This window comes from Malurus melanocephalus, unplaced genomic scaffold (genome assembly GCF_030028575.1).
Source record: "Malurus melanocephalus ecotype Western Australia unplaced genomic scaffold, MMel_1.1 scaffold_181, whole genome shotgun sequence".
NCBI lineage: Eukaryota > Metazoa > Chordata > Aves > Passeriformes > Maluridae > Malurus > Malurus melanocephalus.
The window spans coordinates 160,758-183,329 of NW_026623413.1; the positions used below are offsets into that span (position 1 = coordinate 160,758).

General features: G+C 41.7%; 1 protein-coding gene across 3 annotated transcripts in view; it reads right to left on the reverse strand.

Annotated features, from left to right (window-relative positions):
* Nucleotides 1-361: 361 nt before the first annotated feature.
* Nucleotides 362-22,572, reverse strand: part of GAPVD1 (GTPase activating protein and VPS9 domains 1) — a 28,450-nt gene continuing 6,239 nt past the window's right edge. For 2 of the 3 annotated variants that reach the window (XM_057372903.1, XM_057372901.1), the window contains exons 4-27: nt 21,419-22,262; nt 20,329-20,415; nt 19,063-19,197; nt 18,076-18,265; nt 16,142-16,302; nt 15,253-15,382; nt 14,378-14,503; nt 13,398-13,571; nt 12,954-13,094; nt 12,249-12,383; nt 11,569-11,688; nt 11,043-11,120; nt 10,548-10,918; nt 9,953-10,040; nt 9,579-9,659; nt 8,814-8,936; nt 8,206-8,335; nt 7,730-7,839; nt 6,984-7,143; nt 6,349-6,536; nt 5,463-5,676; nt 4,868-4,940; nt 4,473-4,670; nt 362-4,046 (exon numbers count right to left, since the gene is read on the reverse strand). In XM_057372903.1, the coding sequence (XP_057228886.1) occupies nt 3,906-4,046; nt 4,473-4,670; nt 4,868-4,940; nt 5,463-5,676; nt 6,349-6,536; nt 6,984-7,143; nt 7,730-7,839; nt 8,206-8,335; nt 8,814-8,936; nt 9,579-9,659; nt 9,953-10,040; nt 10,548-10,918; nt 11,043-11,120; nt 11,569-11,688; nt 12,249-12,383; nt 12,954-13,094; nt 13,398-13,571; nt 14,378-14,503; nt 15,253-15,382; nt 16,142-16,302; nt 18,076-18,265; nt 19,063-19,197; nt 20,329-20,415; nt 21,419-22,262 (4,198 nt within the window). In that variant the 3' untranslated portion in view covers nt 362-3,905. The remainder of the gene's footprint in view (nt 4,047-4,472; nt 4,671-4,867; nt 4,941-5,462; nt 5,677-6,348; nt 6,537-6,983; nt 7,144-7,729; nt 7,840-8,205; nt 8,336-8,813; nt 8,937-9,578; nt 9,660-9,952; nt 10,041-10,547; nt 10,919-11,042; nt 11,121-11,568; nt 11,689-12,248; nt 12,384-12,953; nt 13,095-13,397; nt 13,572-14,377; nt 14,504-15,252; nt 15,383-16,141; nt 16,303-18,075; nt 18,266-19,062; nt 19,198-20,328; nt 20,416-21,418; nt 22,263-22,572) is intronic. The other variant, XM_057372902.1, reaches the window with a different exon arrangement.

Consider the following 22,572-nt stretch of genomic DNA (forward strand, 5'->3'; position numbering starts at 1 on the left):
AAATAACATTTCCTAAGAAATAAGACACCAAACATGATACTTTTGGACTTGACCATTCCCAACCAGGCACCTAACAGCAGCCAGCAGAGGGACAGGCACGGTCCTGCTGCAGGCAGAGCTATTTCTTTCCTCTCAAGCTACTAGAACAGCCAAGCTGCAGATTTAAAATCKTATCTGAAGAGCTCTGTGGTAAGCAATCAATGCAACAGTGCTTCCTCTCCCCTTTACTGGGTTTTGGTTCTTTTTGCCAATGTCCCTTCCCTGTGAACTGCAGGGATGCCCAACACAAACCACACAGAGTTAGTGGAAGCTGCTCACACTTGCACTGCCATCCCCAGCACAACTGCTGATGGCACTGGAACAAGGCAGAAACGTCAAAGCCAGGCGGTTAAACTGCTCTCCTTTTAATCAGTTTTTACAGAATAATACATTAATAATCACGTTAAGAGACAAGATGGGGTTCCTGTATACAAGATTGTGCAAGCTCGTTAATTTAGATTTATAAAGGCTTTACCAAAGAGGAGAGGCAGTACAAAGCTTTTCAACAGAGGTAAAGCACAATTAAAAGGTACAGAACACACACTACTAACTCAGCAGAGGTTAATTCTCAAGTAGTACAGGCTCAACCAGCAGTACTCAGACACGAGCATCCTTCCCCCTCCGTCCCCACTGCTGCTCCAGCTSTCCAGGCACTGCCTCACTCGTGCCAACACACAATTCTGCTGCCAGCAGCTCTGCCCCCTTCCCCCACCCCATTCCCATGGCAGTGAGTTCTCCAATTCTGTGAGAATTTGGATTAACAGGACAAGAACKTTTCCAAGCGATACGAACCAACACTGCGCTCACCAGACTCACCCACAGGAAACAGCATCATGTTTGTGGCTTTTTTTTCCTGAAATTTATGGCAGTTACATTCAGCATTTGGTAGTTAAAGGTCTTCAAAACAAAAACTTTTAAACTCAAATCCTTGATAGGCCAGACACATTCTGATTCTCCTTAAAGAGGATTTTAAAAAGGTTTAAAGAGAAATCTCACCTAGGAGCACAAAGGAATCTCCTAGAGATGAAAAACCCAAGCCCCTTCCCTTTCCCTCCTCCACCCAAAAAGGAAACCAGCACCTCTGCAGCATTCCCAGGCACAGACATGTCATTGTGTAACGTGGCAGCTCCTCAGAAAGTGCCAACAATCCTGAAATCCACCCTGTGACTGTCACCAAGGGCCCTGCCCTGCTCCACCTTGCCCAAAATGTTCCATTCCTCCTCCAGTGGCTGAARTAGTTWAATTCACAGAAAGCACCGAGATTACAGCAACAGGCCCGTGGCTGGCACCTTTTGGCAGCAGTTCTGGTACTTTTGGTCCTTTATGCACCATCTTTTCATCTTYGCTATTGCACATCAAACCTAACAACATCACTTCCTAGACATGGAATTTAGCATTTTAAAACAAAACATTACAGGACACTGGGGAAAACAGTAAAAGGACATTACAGGCAGGTTTTWAATTCTTTGGAAAGCCTAATTCTCTAACTACACCTATCAAGACTATATAAAGGACCTTTAGAGTAGGCTGGAAAAAAGAAGCAAAGGACCATCTTGCTACAAAAACTCTCAGCTCACCTGGGGCTCACTGAAACAACTACTGGTTTTAAAATAACTAAGTAACATTTAAAAAAAAAGACTCCAGTTCTTTGAAGTATTTTTCGATGCAGAGAAACCAAGTGATAAAAGCTGTGAAGGAAATGGTTCTTGCCCCTTCCATAAAGGAGGGCAAAGCTGAAAGCCCTGAGGGTGCTGACCAAACCCTGTGAGCCAGGAAAGAGAGGAACRCAGGGTGATCACCAGCTCCTGTGTCCTTCCTCAGGGATCCTACAAACACTCTCCTCAACCAACACCCAAACTGCAGAACTTTCACACATCGGTCTGAACGTCTTGGATATTCAAGTAATAATTACATGTTACAGGACACTTCAATAGAAATGAATTTATATTGCTTTTTGATATGATCTGGCCATATCTTCAAGGGCATGTTTGTGCTTTGCTGCTGAGTGTTATTGGTCAGGGCTGTGCTTGCAATATTGAGTTACGTGTTCAGCACCAAAAACCCATCAAGGCAAAATAACCAGAATATTGCAATGCTACACAGACTGAGTCACCAAGTAAGGCAGAGCAGAAGAATTCTGTTTTGACTGAGTATTGCTCCTCCACACAATCAAGTCTCTAACAGAGGAGAAARACTATAAATAAAAGGAAAAGTTGACCATCCCACCTTCTCACCTGTGATTAGTTTGGCAAAACTGTTAGACTGAGTTMTATCTGAGAGCCCTGAAAAGTAAGTTTTCTTATTATGCCTTGACAAGTAGCACAGCCAATTCAAGCACTCAGTACTTTACATAAATTGCTCTAATTCCAATTAACCACATGATTTTCCCAAGTACTAGTTGCTTACAGGTTTTAATCATCAAAATGCACATACACACAAAATGAACCAATCATGTTTTGAAAAGAATGTGGGAAAGATTGTTTTCTTTACCACTCAGACACCGAGTCTTACCACATCCCTCTGTCAGAAGTGCAATTMACACTCTGGAAAGAGCAAAGGAATAATACTGACATGAAAAAGTTCAGTGCTTGCTGTCCTTTTTCATTGTATTCAAGTTGAAAAAGAGCAGCAAGTGCTTAAATACAACCAACACCCACTGGCCATGGCCCAGACCACTTCACTCATGAAAAACCCATGTGGTGTTGTGCATAAAAACCTCTTTAAATTGCTAATGTCAGTTTAAGGGGAAGGCGGGGTGAGAAATCTATAAAACACCCTGAACTGATGTCATGATATGTTTTCATAAAGAACAGTGTTMTATTATTTTAAAATATTTTATATGAACAGTAAAACTTGCACTGCTGCATAGCAGACAACATGAAGAACATTTAGTAAAAACATTCACTGAACCCCCTGGCATATGTATTTAATGTAACTAATCAAAATATATATTACAGCCCAAGGTTCTGTTAAGGATCTCTGTTTTGGGTTTGTACAGTATACACAATAGCTCAGAAAAAAATATTACAGTAAGGTATTTTATTTCTCCTTTTTATATTAGACTTCTCTATTGTAACTTACAGTCCCTCTCGTCCATATATCCACACCTCTGTAACACCCTAATGCCCTAGCCAAGAAGTGTTCAGCTAGCTAACAAGCCCTATTATAAATTCCAGTTTTAGAAATTTCAGTAATCTTAATTACATCTTAATAAATAGTTCAGTTTGCCCTTTTTAAAACCTTAGCCTTTTGAGGAAGTCCTTTTGTCACCAAAACATGGTACATCACAACCTGTTAGAGGTCAGAGAGGCTTTTGCTTGTTTATTCAAAGGATAGTAAGTCCAAAGATACTTGCAATGCATTAAATATAGTTATATAATATTTACACTGTCCTCTCAGATTTTAAATTTAGGTGAAATATAATCAATAACTGATGTCAGCTACTACAAACTTTCAGTGTGGCTGGTGTTTCCTTAATAAAAGGTGTATTCAACTAGAAAGTGTACTGCGTGGTTGCCCTGATTCCTCTTGTATCAGTTTTCTGTAAGAAATTAAATGAAGTGAATTATTCACATGAATAAGAATTCAGGAAGAGGGGTGGTGGAGAAAACATGAAGAATTTTCTGAATGTTTTGAAACTCCAAAATACCTGAAAACTGTGGTCCCTTTTGCAGTGCCAGTGTCTAGAGGGGAGAAAAAAACGCAAYCCAAAGAGAAGAGGAAATTCTGTTAAGTTAATTAGATTAGTAAAGGTGTGTTTTAAAATGCCTCAATTCTGTACAGTATTTTACAAGGAAAGTCTTTTGCTCAGCTTTTGCAGCTGTTGTACATTCTCAGAAGGCCTGTCCTGCTCAGTGCTGTGCCCGTTACTTGCGATCGTCGATGGTTTTGATGAATTCCACGGCGGCTGTGAACTGCATCCACCAGTAGGACTCCTCTCCAGACAGACAGTTGGCATAGAAACTGCTGATGTACTGCACAGTGGACAGCAGGCAAGGGGGGTTGGCCTGGGGTGGACAGGACAGAGATGCTCAGAGATGGTTTGCAAAGCTCAACATCAAAAAAAAAAACCCCGCAAGATACAGAACACAATTCCCTTTGTGTGGTGATCCTCATCCTGCAGGGCATGGAACCCACTGCTCATCYTCACCAGCCCCACTTCACACACTCACAAGGCATCAGGCTTTGTGAAAGGAACCTTTTTCCAACAAGGAAAAATGACCAGCAGGTCAGGAGAAAGAAGGAGAACAGTGGCAGAATCCGAAGGCCAACTGTGACCACATTTGTGACATTCCCACTTAAACCCCGCTGAACCAGATCTGCATTTGAGCCTCACATGCTCCCCATGACCCACAGGCACTATTTCTCCTCCTAAATTTGCTWGTTTATTAGAAGAATTAACTGGAATTTGTGATCCCTGCAAAAGAWCTTACCTTTATGAGGACAAAGACCAGAACGGGAACAAAATCGTCGGCCCCAGGTACCGAATCCTCGTTGGCCAGACTGAGCAGGTTCATGATGGTGGAGCACATCCTCAGGATACACTGCACCTTGTCCCTGGGGGTTTTGTAAGCACTTATTGTGCGGATTTCAGACTGTGCTGATGGCCACGGTGCCTCCCGGAGATAAACCTGGGGAAAAACCAACCCGTCCTCATCTGCCCAAGCTACTGCAGCAACAGAGCTCACAGGCTCTGGAGAAAAGGGAAGCTTTAAGGCAAGATGAATTCAAACTGAAAGAGGAGAAATTTAAGTTATATGTATGGAAGAAATTCCTCCTTGTGAGGATGGTGAAGCCCAGGCCCAGGTTGCCCAGAAGGAGTTGTTACCTCAGGTATCTGAAGTGCCTTGTGGTTTGCAGTCACTACTTTGGATAACCTCTGTATGTGCTCGTGAAGGACCCTGAAAACACAAAAAAAATGAGTGAAAAGTAAGCAGCAGCCAGCCAGGTGGGGATTGCCACTTGTTTTATGTTTGATAGGACAAGAAAGATCTTCAGCAAGGAGGCCCTACAGCTGATGGACACCAGGTCAGTGAGGATGCAGAGGAYTGTGCTCATCCCCTAGAGCATCCCAACAGCATCTGCTCTAAACCACAGAAACCCCAAATGCATGGAAAATACTGACTCAAACCAGAAAATGGAACGAGTCCTGTACCAGGTTTTGGTCATTCCCTCAGCAGACTTCACAGCCTGGATCCCAAATCATTACACTTCACTTTATTCTGTTCTAGCTGTTTGTTGCAAACACATTTGCACACGATTCTAAGGCTCTTCCTTGTTCTTTTACAAAATGTTCTGAATGAAAACATGAATTTGTGTGGCCTGGCTGACTCACACAAGTCTGTCACAGGAAGCCTGCATAGCTTCCACYGCCACCAACTGCAAAAAAACAAAAACAAGTCCTTCCAATTCCATTAACTTACTGGTCACGCAAAATATCTCCATCCTGATTMGGGTAGAAGGCGAGTTTGAAGATGCGATTCATCACACTGCGCTCGATGGCCAATTGTGCATCCTGGAGCTGCTCCTCRCTGGCATTCTGCCATATGGCATCCTGAGCCATAGCCCCGTACAGGAACTGCAGAAAATCCTCCACTTGGGCTGTTTTGTCATCTGCTGCTGTGAGTTTCTGGAAATCTGAGAAAAAAGGAGGAAGAGAAAGAACATTCACTTAACGAAAAAAATATTATTTCTGAGAGGATTTTCGGGCATATCTAATATGCAAACAACATGTTCAGGAGCAAGAACTGACTCCAAATTCATTAAGTGCTTCATTTAGTCAGGTATGTGCATAGAGAATATAGAACCAGTTTGGGGTAAGCAGCTGTTCAGAGTTTCCTGGTGCCATTATCTCCTGTGCTGTGACATTTTTGAATCCTTTATTCACTTGATTTACACTATTACTATCTTCCATATCTTCTAAGAAACAACCATAGGTTCTGGACTAAGAACTGAATGCTGCAACTTAATTYATCCTCTATCAGTAGATATAAAATAATTAATAGTATTCATGCTTCTGCCATGGGGCAGATAATGAGATTTAGCATAACTTTTTAGGCCAAGTAAGGTCAAAYTACCTTCATTCTCTCAGCCCACAAAAAATGCAGAAAATTACCATGGCTTAGCTGCCACAAAATACTGGAAAGTCACAGTAATCTCTCTATTTAGACATTAATTCACCAGCTGAAATTAAAATAATTTTAGGAATCTGCTCCTCAGACCAAAAGACGGATTTTAAAACATTAACCCAAGCCACCATCTAAATAAGGAGTACAAGAATTTAAACACTTCAGTCTGCATTAATCTTACCTTGAATAAACTCCCTTATTTTCTTTTCTTTGCTCTCCAGCAGTAACCTCACACACACTGTGGTGAAATATCTGTTGGCCACTTCTTTATCTCTCAGGACTCTCTGCAGGAGCCTCTCCAGATGTGCCTGAGTGGTCTGCAGCCCTTGGCGACAGCGAGTTAAATAAGCAATATATGGAGCTCTTTTCCTGCAGCAAAGAGGGCTCTGCATCAGATCCATAATAMAGACAGGCTAACAGCTTTACAAACTGCTCAGTCATAGTGCAAAGGATCCTTCAACTTGTTGCTTTTGAAACAAAACAACGCCTGAATTCTGCAGTTCATTTCTGTGAGTTCACTGCCCTGACAGCACTCAAAACTACCAGACTGAAGCAAATTTCAAACAGCATCTCATGTGTGTTAAAGCTGAGGATTATTCAATTCAACCTCAGTTTGCTACCAGGACTAACTCAAAGCTGAATTTTTTTAAGCCATTCACAAATGGGTGAGACGAAAGCATCGTTTTGTGGGGAAGCAGAGACGCAATAACCTGGTTTGGCGAAGCACAATTTAAAACAAAAGGGATCTTGCCAATCTGCTAGTGAATAAATCCCTGAATTTGGGAAGCCATGACAATGATTTAGTGCCCAAAGTACCTGTAGTCCTCTGCAATGGATGCCAGCAGCTTCCGACAGGTCCTGTTGTCGAAGCGGCTGACGCAGCGCATCGTCTCCTGCAGCTGCGCCATCAGGTTCTTGTCCTGCAGGTTGATGGCTTCAGCCAGCTGCACTTTCAAGAAGCACACAATCTCATTATCTAACAAAGAACAAAGGGAAAATAGTAAGGAAAACAAATGTAGAYATGATGAAAATGAGCTATTTTTGAATATGAGAAACACATTAATGTTTTACAACAAAACTTCTGCACATTAGGCAATATTGTTTCAGAGCAATTAATAAGGCTTTTTGAATTCTCCACCTATCAGAGGATAAGCATKCATAACATATTTTATCTGGTATTTAGAACCATTCTGAAACATGAAGAGAACCAGATAAGGTGACATCCACCTGCCCACAAATAAACCTAGAATGAACAGAGGGATACAACACAACACAACACAACACATTTATGCTRAGTCARYRTAAAGACTCAGTAAATCACTCAAGYAGCACAACTCCCAAGAGCASAGGTATTTTGAGAGTYTATTCTATAGCTTCAGGCTCCACCTGCACTGTATCTGTGATAAAATCATAGTCTAGGTTGAGATGGCAGGTTTGTCTGTGGAGTGAGAATGCAAAAGGCAGCCTGGCAGAAGCAATTCAATATCTATGGCCAAGAGAAGTGACCATAAATGGTACCATGACATGGGGACAAGGAGACACACAGTGCACAGAACCTTTACCTTCGGGGTCTGTGTGGTCTGGGAGACCATTCCTTGTTGAATGTGTCAGCATTGGGAAGGCAACAGAATCTGCTGAACAAAGAGCCAACCTCAATTTCTTCTTTGCATCCCTTAAAGAGAAAAAAATTATTTTCTTAATACAGTTGATAAGAGGTCTGCTTCTTCAATTAGAAGTCTTTGTTTTTTTTTAATTTAATATTGCCTAGAAGTTGACATCTTTTTAATATACCAACATTGTCAAGATTTTAGAGTAACAGTTCCTTTGATACAGCACCCAGACCATTTTCAAAGGGATTCTCCTGAACACTGAATTGCTCTGTCCTCTCAGATTACAGCATCATTCCTTCATCAGTGGATGGAGAGAGCACATAAAAGTTTACAAAGAATCCATATTAAGATTCTGGTGGGAACCAATCACACAACTTCAGCTTCTAATTCTACTTTGTGGGTAAGACAAAACCTGAAAATACATTTACCTGTAGGAGAAAGCAGAACTCTGTGGTTGTGCTACTTGACTTGCAGAGTCTGGGAGGTCGTCTGCAGACATGTTCTGCAAAGCCTCATCCCGTGGGGAGTCGTGCATGCTCTCACCATCCCCAATTGCCTCTGTGGAAATGAAAAACACATTGCATCTGAAGAGAGGAAACAGAAGAAGAAACCAGACTCATCTTCTGCTCTATTCTAAGGCCAGGGGGAGAAYGGAGACAGCAAATAAACCAGCTTGTTCTGGACCATGGAAAAACCTTATCAAAACATACAACCTCCTAAGAAGAAACTGCAAAAGTTTTGGAAGGCAATACACTTCTTCAGTGCCATTTAAAACAAAATAAAACAAAAAACTGGTAGGAGATGTGCTATCAACAACCAGCCCCCTCAATGGCAATATGAAAGAGCTGTCCTTGGAAATACATATTTCATTTTCAGCCTTGGAGGGACAGTCCCACAGATTATTTGACAAAACATTCCTGGTTCAGAGTTCATATTGTCCAGCTGCTAATACTACATTGGTCAAAAATACTGAAGTGTTTTTATCTTTAAGGAGGAGAAACTMTGCTGGTGCTGATTACAAAAGCCAGGTTCTCACCTGCACTGTCATAGTTCACGATGGCTCCTTCGCTGGGACTCGTTCTCTTGATTGCATTCCTGTATTTGTCCAGAATGTCCTCAGCAGCTTGTGCCTGTGCACTGAGCCTTGGGCTGGGATCATCTGAAAGGACCACAACAACAACAGGAGTTACCCTGGCAYTGGCCCAGCTGAAAGCAAATACAAAAACTCAAGGCCACACATTTGGARTCTGCTTTTAGCTGCATCAAAGAGCTGCTTGTGTCCCATACAGCCCAAATTCAAATGTATTAATAAAGTCTGAAGCAAACCAGAAAACACACAGTACAATCAAAGTGAATAAACAAATTCAGACCCYGAGCAGATCCTCAGCACATTTATACTGCATACACAAACAGCTCTTGGATATTTGAAACCTCCTAGAAAGGATCAGGCAAACGAAAAGGAAACAGCCAGGTTCAAACCATGTTTAATTTAACACTTAARTAACTATTACAGGACTGTGTGCACAGCTATAGTCACAGCTCAGCTGTGACAAGGACATGAGCTCCACAATGAGGGGGGGAAAGCTTGAGTTGAGAATCCACTACATGCACAGACAGACATGACAAGTTAAAAACAGCCTTCAAGTCAGGAAATCTTTATCCATTTTCTTACTCAAAATGCCAGTTGTGAACATGAACTACAACAGCACATACCTGTCTGTCAATAATTACCTCTGGGCACTCTGGAACTCCAGGAGGCAWGCTCTGAGAGAAAATTACTATGATGATGTTACTCACATACCTTGAAGCGTTGCGTATCTGTCAGGCACCATGTCATCTTTGTCTTTTTCTTGTTTTTCTTTCTTCCTAAATGGAATAGGAGCTGAAAATGCAAGGTACCTCATCAAAGACTACTCCGAGATAATGGCCAAATAGCAGAAACTTTAGGRAAGTGGCTAATGCAGAAAATTGTCATCAAATCAACTTCAATAAAAGCATAAGTGTATCCATGGCGGGGAGGAGAATGGTACTGTAGGCACTAGCCAAGGCAGTCAGGCAGATTCCCATTTTTATTTACATATTTATTTATGCTTTAACCAAAAAAGCGACTAAAGATATAATAAAGACAGTGTGAACTCTGACTGAAGCACCAAACTCAGACAGACATGATCCTACCTTTGGGCATGGCAGACACAAAACGTTTCCTCCACCAGGGCTTGTTCCTGTCAGACTTCTCATCATCACTGTCTTTCCGTTCCTCAATCTGTGGAAGGGCAGAGTCTACATTTGAGCATTTACCAAATCAAGTGGAAAGAGAAAATTTCTCCATCACATCAGCTTTTGCTACACTGACTGCAAAAACAGAACTACAGCAGAGCACAGAGAGCAGATTAAGTCAGGAATATCTCTCCTGAAGAAGTCWTTCCTCAAATGCAAACCCAAAGTCATGAAAAACCTTAGATTTCACTTACTCCTTTYTCAAAGAAAATTAATTTTCAGGCTGCTGCAGCAGTTTTACACTACAATGAATAAGCTTCTGCAGTATTACCAAATCCAGTAAATCTGACTCAGTAAACTTAAGAGAAGCCAGATCCATTTAAGCCACTCTGAACATCTGTAGYTTTATCTTATAAAACATTATTGGTYGATGTTTWAAGGGAAAYAGAARTGYRTTGTAATTCCTTGGCTAAAGACATTTAATTCCAACTTCCTGACATTGGATGAACAGTTAAAGCGAGCATGAGAGATAAAAATAAAGCAGAAGCCTGACCTCTCCCCTGGAGGAGTCCTTGCTGGGAGATGAAGATGATGACTGAGAGGTGGCTGCCAGCACGGCTGCCCCAGCACTGGAGGCCATGGGCAGCTCCCTGTCCTCATTGCCAGCACGTCTGTTCCAGCCTGGGTCACTCATGGGTCTCCTCACCGAGGACACGATGTCGGAGCTGCGGCTGCGCACCAGCCTCTCTGGGTATGAATGTCTCTGCTTGAAGGCTTCCAGGTCRCTTGGGATCAAAGTGTGAGAGCCAAAGTTGGGCAATCGAGCCTCGTTACCTCCCACGGCTCCTTCCAGGATGGGAGGGTCTGGAGGGGGGTGAGAGGGTCTTGCATAGTGCACCTTGGGCCTCACCACAGCTGACACACCTGTGATCGTGAGCAGTAAAGAAAAACACACATTTCTTTTAATATTATTCCAAATTACCTGCTACTAACATAGAAGCATTGAAAATGCATATTTTTACTACAAAGAGTAATCTTTATAACTCACCCTCATTTGAGGATAAAGGGTCAAACAATGCAAGCAAAGAATCTGTCTGAGAAGGRGGAGATGTCAACTGACTGGCCCCTGAAATACAGAGAGAACAAAGTTAGTGCTGTACCAAAACTGCCTCCAACATGAGAGACACTGGAAAAACAGACCTCAGCAACAAAAGTTTGCAAAACTTATACTGCAAAGTATTTGTAAAGATATTCTTGTATGGAAAGATATCTGTAGTGCATTGAAATGATCAAAGAATTACATCACGAAAAGCGAGGAATTCCTGAGGAGCAGCCCAGTTCCAAAATGCAAGAGGGCAGTCAATGAAATCAAACTGAATTAGAGATCTTAGATCAGTACTCAAACTCTAGCACTGCAAAGCACTGGAGTYCTTTTGTCAAACAAATACAGTACTGGCAAATAAGGAAAATACTAAGCTTAGTCACTAGCACTTTAAAATTGGGAAAAATTGTAAAATTAAAGGATTCCATGAATGTCAATGGTGTTTATCAGAGATTCCAGGTAAGTAACTTACCATGGGCTGTTTCATCCATGTCAGGACTTGTTACAGAATCTTTTCCCCCAAAGTCAGAGCTACATTCAGACCTGAGATCCTCAATCTTGTTAGGAATATCTTCAGAMGTTGCACTAATACCTTACACATAARAAAAGAAACATCTATAAMAGTCTTTCAGAAAGCAAGGAAGCAAAATCCTGAGGCTGTTAAAATGTTTGGTGGACAGTGAATAATCAAATTCTAACTAACAGTAGCATCTACAGACACTGTAAACTTCTATATTCCTAAAATAACAGTTCATTTCTGCTCTACATCTTCAAAAGTTTTACCATAGCCATCAATACACTCTGACAAGGGGCATTAGAAAGACACTCCACTCTTACAGACTGCAGAAAACTAAGAACTAGAGCTATGATTTAMATTAAAAAGTTGTGAAAATAAAACTAAATGCAGGAAAATTTGGAGTTTCTTCCAAACCAGCACTCCTCTCCTAAYCACTGCTATTGCAGCACAGGGCATTTGCCTCTCTGCTGCCTTTTTCATTTCTTCTGTGAGGTGAACAAAGAACCACTGCTTTGAAAATTCCAGAATGAGTGTAGGAAGTTATTTTATGAGTGAAATAATGTATAAATAGAGCAGCAAAGTGAGTGCTGACCATGGTGTGACAGGACAGCAYTTTCAGAGACAGTTGCACACACCTGATACAACACTSAGGCCAGGAGTGCTGGGCCGAGAGCTGACCTCCCTGACATCTGTGTCATCAGATGTGCTTCCCAGCCCAGAACAGCTCTCCAGCTCTTGGAGTCTTTCCTCCTGTTTTAAATCTGGAGCCTCTACAAAAGGGAGACAATGAGAGAAGAGAGAGAAAGTATCATTACTCAATGCCATGCTYCCTAAAGGATCACAAGMAGAAGGAAGGGATGGGGGTTGATTTAGTCTTAAGGTAACTCAACCATTTCAGCAAGAGTTTTCTCATATCTTTGGTACAGAAGGCAGGACTCTGCACAGACAGCAATACTCTGCACAGGCATGCTGAGGAGTGTTTACTGTTTTWAGTGTYRTATTTCTTAYACAACAGGATMYAGTCCTTCACTAACCAAAGGAAACYGTGGTCCTGGATAGCTCCTACTCAATACCACAGGGAAGGAAAGCAAGCACAAGTTTGCTTTTCAAACCCTTCTCTTCCCCTTTGGACCTTAAGAATTTCTTAAGTAACAGAAGTGTCTCCCAWGGCTTTCCATCTTCTTTGTGTCTAGAAACATTTTGTCCTTTTAATCCTGGAAGTAACCCTAGGACAACAATTTCTTGAAGAAAGAGGAAGAGGCCGTTGTTTTACATTCTATGCCTCTGGAAGAGTCTTAGAATCATGCTAAAGAAATAAGCAAAAACTGCCCGATTCTGACCTGAATCACTTGGTAATACTTCCACACTCCACGCCTCACTTGTGGTTTCTGATATGGTTGAACCTGTGCAGGGATCAAGCAACACGGATCCTGAACCTGGCAAACACAGCAAGCTGCCTAGCATGTTCTCTGCAGCTGCACCTGCAAAAGTAAAGCCGAAGCGTATGGCTAGAGCTGGGCTTAGGGAGTCAGCTCTAGAGAGAAAAGGCAGAACACATCTTAAGTGTCCTTGAGAAAGCAATCAGGAAACACAGTGTCGAAAAGAAACGAGTAACCAAGTACAGTCCAGGTCATGCACACAAAAAATCCTGCTAGAGCAAATCTCCAGATGAATCCGTGGGAATGCCCCTGCTGAGGAAGGGAGGATGAGGATGAGGAGGAGGAGGATGAGGAGGAGCAGGAGAGCTTTGCAGCCTCAGGTTGTACCCAGAGCACACCCGTTACCTGCGATCTCCTGCAGCCGGTCCTCGTCGATGTTGGGGTCAAAGTCACTGCCCAAAACATCTGTGCTCCAGGTTTCACTCACAGTTTCTGATATATCTCTGTCATCAGTCAAACCCATCATGTCACGGATTTCAAATTTACGGAGCTTGTCATCCAGATTATCCTGAGTTGTGGCTGTGGAAAAACAAACAGTTCTCGATTTTTTGAAAGGCTTCTCCARTTAGTTCAGATTGAAAACCTGTAAGACTACATTAGAAATAAAATATCAAACAAACAACCCCCTATTCTGTTAGATAAGGCAGCAGTTTAAAGGAAGGGCTGTAAAGCATTATTATACTATTCAGGAAATGTTGCCTAGGAACACATTTGARATGTAAGAAGAAAAATCTTGAAGTMCACATGGTGACTTATCAGCTAAATTGACAGGAAAAAAATATATGAAATRTAGTGCTACCAAGACAGCAATATGACTCCTGTAGAGAAACAAGTGATTACAGAGAAGCTGAAACCTCTGGGATCATTCCAGCCCAAACCCCTGTCCTGGGAGTGACAGCAGATTGCTCATGATCACGTCCAGTCATATTTTGAGTATCTCTAGGCTGGAGACACCACAACATCTTTGGGTAACCTCTTCAGTGTTTGACAAATGAATATTAAACAGAAAATTATGCAGATGTTTCCAGATTATTCCAATCCAGATCACCCTACTCCTGAAGGGAAAAGCTTGCTATCAAGCAAAACTTTACAAGCAGTTTCCTACAAAGGACTTAAGCCTCAAAATTCCAGGTGATTTACTTTTTCTAACACCAAACTACAAACAATATTTCTTGGGAGAAAAAAAACCAAAAAACAAACCAAACCAAAACCACAAACAAGGAAAATTCTACATTTTTTCCCCCGAATCAGTCAATTTTGCAACCTCTTTCTATAATACTTTGGCTTTAGCACCCCAGGCACTGTGAGAGTGAAGGGGCACCTGCCTTGCTCGTGCTCCAGCAGCTGCAGAGCCTCAACACCGTTGCTGCCCGAGGGGCCCGCGCCGAGCTCCGACACCGACTCCCCTTCCAGATCCAGAGAGGACACAGAGTTGGAGCGATTGGAAGGACCTGGGAAAACAGAGTTCACTTTAAATCTCATTTGGATAACAGTTCCTAAATATACAGCATTAAAAAATCACGACACAAAAGCTCTCTAGAAGAATTAGAAGAAATGAAGTAGCAGTTCCAACACAAAAATACTGAATCTCACTAATACTGTACTTAGCTGCAACTAAAAAGCAATAAAGTCTTTGTCTTTACTTTGTTTACTTGTCCTTTAATTTSTTTTCTTATTTTGAGGAGACAGAGAGCAAAAACAAAGTTATGGAACTTATACAAAATAATGTGGAAGTTATGTGTCCAAACCTCTTCCATCCCACAGACACCTGTGCTTTGTTATCTCTGAGGTTCTTATAAAGGAAAAAGTATTCTGAGATAGGTARCAGTTAATTAAAACATGATGAAAAGTAAGTCTGAGAAAGTTCAAGTTCAGACCAAAGTTAGATTAACTTAAAAACTAGTACAGCACTTAAGTTTAAAAAAAAATGCCTCTATTTCCTCTTTCTAAAGACAGTTAGTTTTTCTCTTCCTAATTTTCGGACTCGGTTATGCTTTTGTAGGTCAAAATTTAGCTCCAGGCTTTACTCTCTGAACAGCTAAGTGAGAAGAGAGGCTCTTGGGGTGAAATGGCACAGCCTTCAAAACAGATTATGTATTTGTGTGTTGTGTATTGAACACACCTTCCTTTTAGAGTTAAAGGGAAAAAAAAAAAAACAACAGAGCAACAAAACTTCTTCAAGACTTAAGCAGCCCTTCACCTTCAGATATTCCTTCCAGATTATCACTGCAGAGGGAAAAGCGCAAGGTTTTATCAGGTTTACCATGGAGTTTGTTCTCGTCAATGGGGACATCTCCTTGCCCTCCATCTGCAAGCTGCATATTTAACACCTGCAGAGTGGGAGAAAGAAACAAGACTTCATTAAAATCATCTCTTTTTTCTGACAGTTACATAGCAAATAAAACACTGGAGAYRTGKTTTTGTATTGTTWATGGAATAATCAAATTTCTAACATTCTGTTTGGAAGAAGAGAGCAACCTCCCATGTCAGAGCCTGGGGAGAACACAAGGAACCACCCACAGACATCAGGCATGTCTTGATAACAGCAGAGCCACAGAGCAGTGAAATATGGAAAGGATCTGCACGAGGCTGCAGAGGAGATAATCCCAAGCAGCAGGCAGGGAGCAGAGCTGGAAGCAGCAGCTGTGCTRTGGCTGGGGAAACAAAGGCTGGAACACCAGGAGTACCCTCAGAACAGTCTGCAGGCACTGCTGGCACCATGAGCTCAGCTCTTCACAGAAAGTTGGGGTGGCACCTTTCACTCCAAAAGCATCAGGATCAGTGCTCCAGTTGTGTCATTCACCTGTGTCCCTGGATTGAAGGACAGGGCACACACAGACACAGCAGCTTCTTCAGCCTCACAAACAAAAATCCAGATTTGCTCTTAAGCTTCTTGAGTGAGGGGAAAAAAAACCTAACCAAGGGAAATTTGAAAGCTACAACCCCCAAACCCAGTAACACACAGTAAGGATTTGAATTCACATTCCAGATTTACTACCAAAACTTAGCTTTGCAAGCTCATTGCTSTGCTGTAAGAGAAGACAGGCTGCAYGGTTCAAAACATTGGGGATGTCATTGTTTCTGGATACCTCGTTTTCTGACATCATTCCTGGAGTAATCTGTGGACCTGTCCCCAAAGAAATCACCAGCACTTCTTCTGGCTGAACTTCTGGAATAGTCTCCTGGGAGGAGCCTTCGTGATCTCCGTGCTGGTCCATCAGCATGTTTGATCTACTTCTGCTTCGAGTGGCTAGGAAGAGATTTTGAAATATTGACATTAGAAAGCTCTTCCTCCTTGTTTAAGGAAGAAAAAAGAAAATACAATGGAAATACATAACTGTAGTGTTTTAATTAGCATTACATAACAAAAATTTTCAAAATCAAGGTCCCATTAAACTTTTGAGAGATGGAACTGGTGTTTAAACTTGAGTATTGCCCTGTCAAGAAGGAAACTTTCAACATAAAAGTTGAGAAGCAGAGAAACAAGATGCACTGGGACCTGTKTGCCTACACCAATTCAGCATATTCCAATCACAGAAAGACCTTTAATACATTGTATGAGAAAATTAAGTTAGTTACTAAAAAGGTCTAGGTTTCTGTGGTTTAAAATTCTAATTTGTTTAAAAAGCTTTTTCTCCCAACAAGCAGGAAATTTTATTCTAACAGATGTCTCAAGCCCAGACACACAATACAACCTCAGGTGCTTTATTCTGATACTTTGCCTCTCTTAAGATCCCTTTTCAACTGGCCTCAGATTCCCACATCTGGCTCCACGGAAGAAAAAACACCCACAAGAAATTAAGATTTCTAAGAATGGCAGCATGACACCAATTATTTCWACATTTGACCCAGGGAAAACAAGGCAAGTGTGCAGAAGTGACAGCCAAATTCTGATTATCACACAATGGCACATGAGGGGTTGTAAAAACCCACAGGTACACAAAATGAGTTCATGTATGAAGAAACCACAAAGGGAAATGATTGCCAGGGTAACCCAWAGGCATGCTGAGTGATGTGACACGAGTCAAAGTTTCACAGAAGAGTGGAAAGAGGGCATTACCCACCAAAAGGGGTTACAAGAGTTATGTGAGCTGACAGATTGGTAGCAGAGGTATCCCAGGCAGTAATCGCTGCCAACTGCTGTCCTGGAGTTCGAAAGCATTAAAATGAAACAAAAGAAACAAAAACTTTGAGCAAAAGCTATTTTACACCATCAAATAATTGCTGCAAAGTGCCACTACTTTAGGGGTGTAAGACCAGAATCATTCGAAAGCAGAGTTAAACCAACATGGGACAGGTTTGTTTCAGAGCTGGTTTTGTAGGTTTTTTTGCCACTTATTGGCCTCAGAGTATTTCAACCCTTTTACACACCAACATCAAATCTTTCAAACAAAAATATCCCATGTGGTCATATTCACATAAATAATACTGAAAAAGAGTATCACGCTTCCTATTTTAAAAGAAAGTGTTATTAATATGGAAAAGTTCAAGACACAGAAATCCTATTGAAAAAGCAAAACCTAACTAACATAAAATTGCAGTCCAGAATACTGACAGCTGGAATTAGAGCAAGCATGAATGAAGAAAGGAGAAAGCTTCTTTTCTCAGCACACACTCTAAAAGCCCTGTTCCTGCTTGTTCTCTAACAAAAAACATTAAACTTATTCTAGCCCACTGATTAAATGCCTCTACTTCTATCTTACTATTTTCCTAAGCAATTTTCCCCCCAGATGTGCTTCCCACCTTCAAACCTTCCCTTTTTTATCACTGCCAACCACCCCCATCACAATTACCTACCACTCCTGCAATTTTCTCCAGCTCAAGCTGAGTGATGGAAGTCATCCACCACAATTAGAKGCTAAGAAAGTTACCTGGTTTTCTATGCTAAAGGAAATTCTTCATCTCCACAGAGGAAGTAGGAACTGAAGGTGTAGGTGAAGAGTAACCCCAAGACATGAGTGAGAAAATGGCACAGAAATGCCCAAGGTATCAGAAATACAGGAACTCCACTCACTCTCCTTACCTATGGGCAGTCGATTTTTTTTGTTAGCTGGAGTAGTTGCAGGAGAAAGCTGRGGGGTGTTATATGGAGTCATCTCAAGGCTGCTGCTTTTCCCTGGTTTGTTCTGGGGTAAATTTGCCAGCAAGTTTTCCAAAGCCATCCGATCTTCCTTAAGCTGATCACTTGACATCACATTCCTCATGAAGCCAACCTAAACACGGACAGTGATTGTTGGTAAAACTGCAGTGAAAAGGGACAGCCTGCTCTCCAGGGTGGGAGTGTGGAAGGGAGCTAAGCTGAGAAGGATCACACAGACATTTTACAGCTTGGTGAGATGAAGGAATGCAGGTGTCACACTCAGATAGAATAATTGCTGAAATTGTGTGAACCATCCTTCTGAGGAGATGGGAAGGCAATGCAAGGACATCATGATTTTAAGCTGCTGGAAACTCCCTACGAGGTATTTGTATTAGTTAGCCTTGGGAAAAAATAGAGGTAGATAAGGGAAATTTGGCAAATGAATCATTAAAGGTGGAGTTGACACGTAAGACGTGGACCTATGAAATATATGTATTACAGAATATGTATGAGCTAATTATGTATAAAACTTGGACATTGTTTACAATAAATGGAAGTTCGCTTAGGACTCATATTGAGTGGGACATGGGAGCACAGAGCAGCAGTGCTGTGGCTGTCCCAGGAGGGAGGATTTACCAGGGCAGTGAGCTGGCTGTAGGTCATGTACACCAATTATGTATGTTATAAAACTTGGACATTGTTTACAATAAATGGAGGTTGGCTTAGCACTGATATTGAGTGGGACATGGGAGCACAGAGCAGCAGTGCTGTGGCTGTCCCAGGGAGGGAGGATTTACCAGGGCAGTGAGTTGGCTGTAGGTCATGTACACCAATTATGTATGTTATAAAACTTGGACTCGCTTAGGACTCATATTGAGTGGTCTCTTGGCGACATGGGAGCACAGGGCTGTCCCAGGAGGGAGGATTTACCAGGGCAGTGAGTTGGCTGTAGGTCATGTACACCACGGTGCGGCTCAGCCCCTCCAGCAGATTCACCCCCGACAGCGGCGGCGTCTCCACCGCGCGCCCGTCGATCACCACGTCCAGGAACGCAGCCACACAGCTCTGAGAGACAGCAGAGAGCAACTGAGATGTGTTTCCTTCAGTCTGGAGAGAAACTTATGACAGCAGTTAACTGGTTTAAAAGTAGGAAGCAAAATTTAAATTATCCTGTAAAGTCTTAGGATAAGATGCCTGTCTTAAATGGCAGATATCTTAAGGTTTCTGAAGAGCAAACAAAAAAAGTGTGCAGTTACTTTTAGCATTCCTTTGTTCCTTTCCTGAATTCCAAAGTGTTACTTACTTACTTGTCCTCTCACAATTTTAAGAAAAAAAACATAATGGGAATTAAATTGCCCCTTCCTGAAGAATCCGCTGAGCCCAGGCTAAAAGAGAAACAAGGAAGCAACAAGAGCAGCCTCAAATCTGACTGAAAGTGTTACTTGTATAATAAATGTGGAGCTTTGTTGGTGACTGTGTAACAAACAAAAGTACCAGAAGGATACAAGGTTACCAAGGATACCAAGGATAGCAACAGGTTTTTAAACACTTGACAATATATCAAATATCACAAGCTTCATTGTTGCTTGGATGAAGATAACTGCTCCATGGTTATGGATGATTAATACTAACAGAGGAAAAACTRAATAAAAAAAGCAAAACTATGCAGAAAAGGAAGAGAAGTTACTTGCACTAACAAATTACTTGGTGTTAAAACAGGTATTATACTAAGGTTGCCTTCAGATCAAAGTGTCTTGTTTGGTTCAGTTGAAAAACCAGAGACAGTAATTCGGTATTTCATAGAATCACAGACTGGTTTGGGTTGGAAGAACCTTAAAGAYCACCCAGTGCCAATCCTGTCATGGGCAGGGACATCTTTCACTGGACCACGTTATTCCAAGCCCCATCCAACCTGCCTTGAACACTTACAGTGCTCAGTTGAAAATGTCCTTTCCTCTAATTTTTTAAAAAATATTTTCTTTTAAGAAGTATTAGGTCAGAGCAGAAGCAAGAATCCCCAACCCTTAATTCTATTACTCAAGACTTTAAATCCTGTACAAAGCTGGGAAAAAATCTGCTTTTCATTACATCTAACTTGGAAATTAAACTGAGTCCTTTGCAATATCTGAAAAAGAAGGCTGCAGAAGGGTGATGACAATTCACCAAGACTTGCTTTTTTTCAGCTTGCATTCTTACTTTATCAAATTTAGCGAGGTTGCTCTTCATACGTGGATCTCCCTCCTCAGAGCCTGTCATTGCCAGCTGCTGCAGAAGTCTCCCAACCTGAAATTAAAAAGAAGTACAAGAATAAATAAAAAATGTCGTTTCAAAATAACCTTATGGACCTGATTATAAAAAACACTCAAAAAACCTCCTCCGTTCTAAATCTTTTTGCATTTAATACTCCAAGGAATACTTCTGATTGAGTGGACAGAGATTTGTGCTTGCTTTCATGGCAGAAAAAATGCAAGAAGCTTTAGAGAAAAAGCAGTCATTGCCTTTAACAAGCAAATGTGCACACACAGTAGGCTGTGAGCATCCATACTTCCCCCCCCATGGAACAAAGCGTGTTTTGTTTTTACAACACGTCAGAATTGAGAGTTGAATCTAGGTCATCTAAACCTAGAGATTTTCAAAGGCTGCATATATTTTACTAAGGAAAAACAGCAAGAGAGCTAACCCTTATTTCAGAGCACATATCCCTTATTCATCTCCAAGTGAAAAACAACCCTCAATTTAAAGAGTCRCCAACTGCTCTGCTACAGCACGTGAACAGTGACACAGGAGAGGATTGCTGCTGGATTTGAGAAAAACACTGAGCAAAACTCACCAGCATGACTGCACTGTGACAATCACTCCCTGCCCACTTTATAGACAGCAGTAAAAAGCAGGTTTTGCTCCTCGTGTGGAGGAACRTCCTCAGTCAGACAAGTGTTGCTCAACAGCTTCAGATGACTCCTCTGWGTAATATCATTAAATTGTCCAAGTATTTGCATAGTGACAAAAACTGGTCATGAGGGCTGTGAAATGCTCCAAGTAGAGCATTGGGCATTATTGCCAGGGAGTTTCAGCAAAATATTTCTTTTCTTTTTTTGCAATATGTGGTATAATATTTAACATTAGCAAGAACAGCACCTTTTCAGCAACAATGAACATAAATATTTCATTAGCATTTCTTTTATAATTGGAGAGACAGTACCTTCACTTTTACTGTAGTAACATCAGTTCTAGTGGGAAGAAAAAGGCCACTTATATATTTTTAAGACTGCCTTAATGTGAATCATACCTGCATCAGATTAAATCTTGCCACCTCATTGATAGGAGCATCAGAAATAATCCCATACTGCTCTGGGTTGACRATGGCAGGGCAGATGAAACAGGCCAGGAGGAGATCCGTGCACATGGCTCTGACCTCCCCAACCTCCAGCCTGTCCACACACGACAGCGTTTTGTACATCTGGGACACGATCCACCTCAAGCTGTGAGGAAAACAGTAAGTGTTTTGTTTGAGATAGCCAATGAATTTGTTGACCAAGGTCACCAGCTTGGCCTCATTGGAGTCAACCATCTCTTGGACTCTCTGCTTGAACTTTTCTGTGCCTTTCTCTCCAAATAACTTTTCCTGCTGTGCAGGGGAGAATCTCTCAATTAATTTGTTTGCATCGGTTTCCAGGTGGTCTTCATCTTCAACCAGMAGCTGCATGATGGGCTCATGTAAGGTTGCAGTGAGAAAAAGCTTTGCAGAGAAGAGTCCCTCAGAGAAAAGCTTGAACAGGATGCTGAAGGCACAGGTGCCTCGTCTCAGCAGCCGCCTGGGGTTGTCGCTCTCCTTGAGTTCAAACTCAATCAGGTAACGGAGGACCTGGAGCAGGTAACTCTCATCCTCCTGCATGATGCAGTTGCCATAAATGGAGGTAAAGACTGTGTGAATGACACTCTGGGTGTTGTCCTGGTTGAGTTTCTCTCCAGCRACCAGGCAGGATGCAATGAGCCTGGGGTTCTCTCTCAGTCTGTTTAGGAATTCTCCRTAAGCAGTCTCCTGAAATCCCAGCTGCTTGTATCCATCGACAAACTGTGTGTCCTCCAGGATTTTTGCATGCTGGCAACATTCAGCAGGAGAAGCTTCAGCACTTTAAAGAAAAACATTGAAACAGTTTAAGTAACTCTTAAGTAAACACACTTGCTAAGAGATGCCACATGGTCAATCTATTAACCAGGCTGCCCWGGAGGAAAGAAGTGTTTCCATATAGTTACTACAAATTATTTGCAAATTCAGGAGAATTTGCTCTCATGAACAGAAGCAAAACAAAAACAGAAAAAAAGGTATTGAAAAAAGGTTGTCTAAATGACCAACAAGCARGTTGAGGTTTGCTTTACCCCCTCCCTGTTGTTCTGGTTAGCACAGCAAGGCCTGCAGACTGTGAGGATGAGCTGACAGAG